The 7279-nt window shown below is 35.0% G+C and overlaps 1 protein-coding gene across 2 annotated transcripts in view; it reads left to right on the top strand.

Annotated features, from left to right (window-relative positions):
- The window catches only part of LOC108245522 (glypican-5), an 85214-nt gene extending 78734 nt beyond the window's left edge, over positions 1-6480 (top strand). For both annotated transcript variants that reach the window (XM_017432498.3, XM_017432499.3), the window contains one exon: positions 4466-6480. In XM_017432498.3, coding sequence (XP_017287987.1) covers positions 4466-4650 — 185 coding nt within the window. In that variant the 3' untranslated portion in view covers positions 4651-6480. The remainder of the gene's footprint in view (positions 1-4465) is intronic.
- Positions 6481-7279: the final 799 nt, after the last annotated feature.

Here is a 7279-nt window from a genome sequence, read left to right on the forward strand (position 1 = left end):
AGAGAGTCATAAACAACATTATGTACTTAAATTGGCCATGATAACATGAATTCATCTTCTCTGTCTCTTTTTGCTCCACTCTCACCCTTTTTTTATAAGATAAAATGAAAAGAGATAAATAAACACTGCACAGGTGCTCAGGAAGGTAAATGTTGGTGAGAAGGTGCAGAAAGACCTTAAAAAACATGGTGACATAGGGCATTTTAGTAGTCTTTTGCTTTCCTCCTGCAAACACTGTCTAGGTATGCACAAGAAATAATCACCAGAGGAAGCAGCTGTCTTTTATCTGTGTACACATTTCTGACTAGATAGAGACTATTGGCTCATATCAGTATTGGGTTTGTCCGAAACATTAAAAGAGAGGAAATAAATATGGTTATAACTGAATGAATAGATAGATACAGTAGATAGATAGATAGATAGATAGATAGATAGATAGATAGATAGATAGATAGATAGATAGATAGATAGATAGATAGATAGATAGATAGATAGATAGATAGATAGATAGATAGATAGATAGATAGATAGATAGATAGATAGATAGATAGATAGATAGATAGATAGAAGTTATCTTTACAACAATACATGCAGGCTTATACAAACAGTTATGAAACCACAGAATCATATTGTTTCTAATTCAGAAAGTGTGCTTATATTTGCATGCTTTTTGTGTAAGTAAATACATAAAATATATAAATTGTTTTGCTTGCATGCATGCTTAAATTAACATGTCTGCATTTGTGAGGGATAAAAACTGTGTCAGAGGTCACCTGCATTAATTAAAGATTGCCAGGAGGAAGGTCTGGTGGCCTTGTGAAAAGCCAGACTCAGGAGCTGCTTTACAACTCCCAACCCCTGCATCCGCCTCCCATCAACTGCTTAACAGGAAAAGGAGATGCAAGGTCAAGCAAGTAGTGCGAGCTAAGAGAGAAAGATAGAGAGAATAACTCTGGGAAAAAGAAAAACTGATGTCATCCACATCCACAACACTACCATTAATATGCAATAATCAGTCTTCCTGTAAATGTTTTATGTTTTTAAACGTTTGTGTGCTGCTGCCATTCTTGCCCAGGAATCTCTCAGATTTCTAATCTCAACCAGCTCTACCTTGTTAAATAAAGGTTAATGAATAAATTATAATGTTTATATCTGCACACCACAGGCAGAACAGAGGTGCTTTAAAGCTTAAGATACATTAAATGTTTATATACCTAAATACATGTATAATCTAGTTGTAGAAAAATTAAACTCAGTCACATGAAAATAAACATAAATAAACAAGCACCATATCAGTGTTTGTAGTGGCTACAGCACTGTATTCAGTCTGGAAAAGCTGCTTTGTCAACTTGATATCAAGTGACAACTTGCTAAGCTCCAGTGTACAGTAGCACATTTCCTTGGTGGATCATAGTTTTATTATCTGGATTTTTTTTTTTTACAGGAATGCACAACACTCATTCAGCCAACGAACTGATGAACATACATATGCAAGCAATATCTGTGTTACAAGTGGACTTTAGTTTCCATGTAATAACACATTGGTTTTGTCATATCTCATTGCCCTTATGCACAATTTATGTTCCTTAATAAGAGTAGGTGAGTGTTATATTTTATGCATATGTGTGTTTAGAAAATCTGTGTGTGTATTCTGCCCTATGATGTGCCAAGGGGGTAAAAAAAGAGAAGAGATAAAATCTTATCAGCTGAAGGCAAAGCTTTGTGTGACATCACTTTGCATCTTCCTTTTGCATAGATTTAAGGAATTTATTTGTTAGGCATCATTGCGGGTGTGCTAGCAAACAAAGTAAAAAAGATAGATGGTACCTATGCTATAAAGCTTTTTTTTTTCTTTTTTTCCAAGAAATAATGGCGAGTATATTTGATTTCCTTCTCACTCCATGTCCAACCTTGTTTCTGTTTTCCTCCCTCTTCCAACTCACTTGTCTCTTGGCTCAAACCTGCAGTTCACTTCTTGTGTAACAGCTAGGCTTGTTAGAAGCAGCTGTTGGTCCTTTTTGGCCAGTGAGATGTTGTTTCTGAACACACAAGCCACACATCTGGAGAGGCATTAGTAGCAGAGGACACTGTGAACCAGTTCTCACATACTTATCCAACACAGCAAAGAGATCAACATAGTCCTAAAACTGTGTTTTTATATCTCAACAAATATTGGATAGACAGATGTAAAAAGTTACCTAAGTACAATTTCTGCAAAAACTACAGCATATTCTTAATACCAGGTTTTGTCAACAGTTACACTCTGATGTCTATTTTATTTCCCTGTCTCTGTTTTTTTTTTCTTTTTTTTTTTACTTATTAGAAGACTTTTTACAAATAAAATCAGAAATCAAATTTGTCTTTTACTGATAGAGAACCTACGTCATAGACCGTTGTTGCCAATAGAAGAGCATGTCAGTTTGCCATTGCATAACCTTGAAGTAATTTAAAATGAATGATTCTAAGTGCCTTGCTATAAAAGATCAAGAATATTTAGCTTCCTCATACTTAGGAGCTCAACTGTTCTCTTTTTCACTTCCCCCACCCTTTGTTTTGCTGTCTTGCTTGAATTTTCCCACTTTTGCTCCTTTCTATAGGGAGGATTTACACTTGAGCCAGCTCAGGAAACATGGCTTTTTTGCTAATATTATTTAATCACGACAACAAAATCACACTCTGTTATTCTCCTGGATTATGTTCTGTATCAAATTGGTTTAATACAGCTATTTCTCTCATGTTTCTTTAAACTGTTTTTAAACATCAACATTTATTGTAATAAAAAGTTTCAGAAAGTTTGGATATTTAGAATTAATGTATATATAAAAATACCTTTTAAAAAAATTGTTAAGTTAATTGCTAACTAATAATATGAAGTTTTATTTTCTATTGAATAAACTACTGTACTAGTAGTAGTATAGTAGAGTAATTTTTAAACTACTTGGCAGTACTGTCTTCTAAGTTTTAATCAGTTTAATTGGCAAGGAGCTTACCAATCAATTAGCTTTTCTATTAGCCTGCTATTAATGTTGATTTGTCTCATTCAAATTCCGTCATTTTGACATCTCTAATTAGATACAGCCTTTTTCCACTGAGACAATAGCATCACTCTGATTTGGGATAAGTAATGTCTTTGTCTATTGTCCTCTAGGACAACAGTAAGCATTGGCAGAGAAACCTGCCTTGCCCTGTTTATCAATACATGCTTGGAAGGCTCAAAGCACTGTTAGGGATGGGTTGGCATGATGGGTTGGCATTTGCTCTCAGCCCCACAAAAATGTATACAGATAAAGAAGGAGAAATCATGTCAAGTGACAGTTTTGAAGAAAAAAACAACAATAAATCGTCTTTTTTTTCAGAGAAAATATTTAGTCAGATATTTGTTGTTTGATACTTCTAATTGGAAAGCCAATAAATTACAATAAGAAGGTTATAGTGTAATTTAATGAGAAACTTTAACTCTTGTCAGACTGATTTGTACACACAACAGTGGTAATCTTTGAATAATTTATCTTCCCTATGCCTCTAAAAAAATAAGTAATAATAATAAAAACATACACCAAGTATTAGTCCTGTTTTTACTCCCCCAAGCTTTCTTTCTCCCTTTTACAATACACGCTCCAGCTTTACCTACTGCCAATAATTTTCTTTATTTATACAGTTCTCTTCAGACGCACACAAGGCTTGCCGGAATCTCTCATGCTGAGACATTTTGTAATGTGTGTTGTTAGTGTGTCAGGTGGATTTCAGCATGTATCTAAGGGTGTGTGGGATCCTGCTGTGCTTTGGGTGTTATTCTGCCTCTTAAGTCACCAATGCACTTGGCTGAACTGGGTTGGGTCAAGCTGGAATTCATATGAAAGAAAGGAAAGGATAGACAGTGAGTGGAAGGAATTCATGTCCACATTGTCAACATCCAGAGGAAATATAAATAAAATAAAAGACAGAAGACATATGATGATACTGATATATGAGGTTAAAACAGTAGAAACACTGGGATTTAATAGATGTCAGCAAGAAAATTGTCTTTATTCATGACTTTATATGCATGTTAAAGGTAAGGGTGCACCCAAATGGTCCTCTTTAATGATTTGCACATGCATATGGAATTGGCAGTCTCCAAGAAGCAGGAAAAAAGAATACAATGACACTGGTATAATGCATCTTACCTCGAGTGCATTTAAAATACAATTTAAAGTAAATTATGTGCTTTCAACTCAAATAACAGCTGTTCTGCAGGTGAGCATATGAACTCACTTTAGAATGAACTGACATAAATATGTGTTGTTTTGTATGGCTGTTTTTGAAACCTCTCAGAACTCAGAAAATGTAATGACTGGAACATGGTAAGCCCCAAATACACTATGTTTGGACAAGCCTGAATGACATTAAACACATTAAAGTAGGTTACAATGATTATGGTGGAGACCCTAGTTATTTATCCTTGTCTGTTTCTTTTCCCTTCCAGTTGAGGAAGTACTTCCCAGACGGAAGCCACCAGAAGGACGATCTGGGAGTGATGAAACACAAGCAAACCCATCTAAGCCTCCTTCAGTGAAGGTGATAGGAGGTTCGCCATCCAACAGCTGGCTACAATCTGGGCACCTTATTCTGCTTATAGCTGGACTTTGCTTGCAGTTGATGCTGTTCTGATGTCAGCACTATCTATAATTCAGTGCTCATCCCTACTCCTGAAGAAACTTGTATGACCCCCAGATCACAAACATGATTCTTATGTCTGTCCTCACTCTGTATGGATGTATGTCAATGAAGGAAACAGAAATGGAGAGCAGGACAGCATATGGATACCACTGTAGGAGCATGTATGTGGGTGGGTTACTTCAAGATCTTCTCCTGCAGCATCATCATCTTGAGTGTTTGCAAAGATTAGACTTGCTGTTTCCACAATGCCATGTGGAGCTTGACATAAAATAAGCTTTATATGGTTCTTGCTTCACTTGCACAAATCTAACCTTTGTGATTCAGACGGGTTCATGGGTTGCATCATTCTTAAGAACATTTACAAATGTAAACACCTTCAAACATGTTGCTTATAACAGCTGTCTTCCTTTTCTACTGCTGATTTTCTGTATTCTTAACTCATTGAACCTCTTCACAGCACTGCATCAGTGCTGCCCGGGTGAAAGAATTATGCTCATTTGAAAACCCAGCTCATTTCTTTTAGGGGATTGCGGTATGCATGATAAACTGATAGATCAATCCCAGCTGCCCGCCCCAGAACAGCAGATTTGATATGCTCTAATGACTGTGTACCTTGCAAAAATTAGAATGTAATGAGTTCACAGGTACAACAGTGGCTCACTTGCACGGTTGAACATATTCTGCAGATAAACTACGTGTGTATACTGTAACTGTATATAGGTAGAAAGATTTGATGGAATGTATGATGTCTTGATCAGAAAAAAAAGCTCTTAACTGATTAAGCTGAATGAATTATTTTATGTTTGTTTTAGTTAGCAATGACTGTGCTTGACAGCTTCACTACTACACCCTAAAAAAGTAGTTTATTTTTATTTATTTCATTATTTTTTTAATCAAAAAATCAATAACATATTTTTTTTACATTAAGCCAATACATGAATGAACAATTTGTTGACTTACTTTTGTTTTTTTTTTTGTGCATTTTGTTTTGTGTGTTTGCTTGTTAAATTGCACATTATTGAGTGTCTAACCTGCAAAGGTACCAAAATTTCTATAAACCTTGCCCATATTTTTTCACTGGTAAAATTACACCTTTTTAATAGCATATCAAATTATAAGGTCTAGCAGCAATTGATGCAGTTGTCTTTTATTTATTTGTTTAATAATGAATAAAACTCAAATAAACTCGATTCCCCGTCTATTATTTCTTGAATTCCAAATGATAAATAGTGTTTTGGTAATTTTGTGTTTATATAGAGCGAAGAAGTTAAATTTAAAAAAATAAAAAACAGAAAAACATGTTTCCATATTTAGGCCTCTTTTTTCCAGTTTCCTCTTAGTTTTCTTTTTGTGCAGAGTAAAATATTGTATTGAAAAGTATTGCCACAGTGAAGTGCCTGTTTGAACAAAGATGATGAATATATAGAGGTACACAAAGACCATATAAAATCTGACCGTGCCGTTTGTGACTACACAGAAACAGTGTTTAGTTAAATATTTATGCATATACTTACAAGTGCCCACTAAAATGTTGAATTTAAATGAGAACAGAGTGAAAAAATATAAGTATGTAAGATTATGAGTTGAATGTGTAACATTTTGTTTTCTGCAACCACATTTGTTTCCTCCCTGTAATTTCTTTGCTCCAGACAAGTGTTCACTCTACCCATTCATCATTTACAGCCTTGTACCCTTGCATGTGTATAAATGTACATATTTCTTTCTTTCTTTGCCATTTGTTTTGTGTCTCTTTGTGTCTCTTTTGTATCACTGTGATACAGTGCAATTGAGCTCTAATAAAAGTGCTCTGCTCTTTTGTTTTTTCCAGTTGTCTCTTTTAAAAGAATATCAGGCACTGTCAACACAATATTTATTGCACTTTCATATTGTACCTATTAGGACATAACAACACATATATTGCCTATTGCCTCTCTTGCCTTGCTATGCAATGTCCATTATAGCTCCACTCAGATTCTACTGAATTTGCCAAATGAGTTCAAACACCTCTTCCTCTCTACAAGGATTTTAAGATTTTATTTTTCTGCTTTTATTTTCCCTGCTCAGTTATTATTTGATTTTGAAGATGTTGCATTTGTTCCATTTATGAAATACACTTTATTTACTTTCATAGCATTGGTTTGACTATTGTCAATCATGTCAGCACACTGTTGGAAGGTAGAGTCAGCAGAGGTTTACCTTGTTACATAAAGACTGCAATCATACTTTCAGTCAGCAGGGAAGAGGACTGAGTTACATGCATTCAGGCAGAATGCTCTTTCTTAGTCTGACCTTCTCTTTTTGCACCAAAGATTTTTGCTATACACATTAGTTTGTGCTTGCACCAGGAATGGCATGAATGACTGTGAGAGTGCAAAGGACATGCATAGTTTTGGCACAGATTAAGTCATTCATAATCACAACAGCATCAATAAAGACACTTGTGAATGATCTGTTAGCTGCTTTGGAGGGAGAACCTTGTCTGTTCATAGAATCTGATTGTCCTGAATCATCATTAGTCAAACTCGGAACACATATGAATGTAAAATAAGATTGTGTGATACTAAACACATGCAACTGCTTTATCAAAGACAGCCACCTATGTAGAACACTGTAAACTTTT

This window comes from Kryptolebias marmoratus, linkage group LG20 (genome assembly GCF_001649575.2).
Source record: "Kryptolebias marmoratus isolate JLee-2015 linkage group LG20, ASM164957v2, whole genome shotgun sequence".
Classification (NCBI taxonomy): Eukaryota; Metazoa; Chordata; class Actinopteri; order Cyprinodontiformes; family Rivulidae; genus Kryptolebias; species Kryptolebias marmoratus.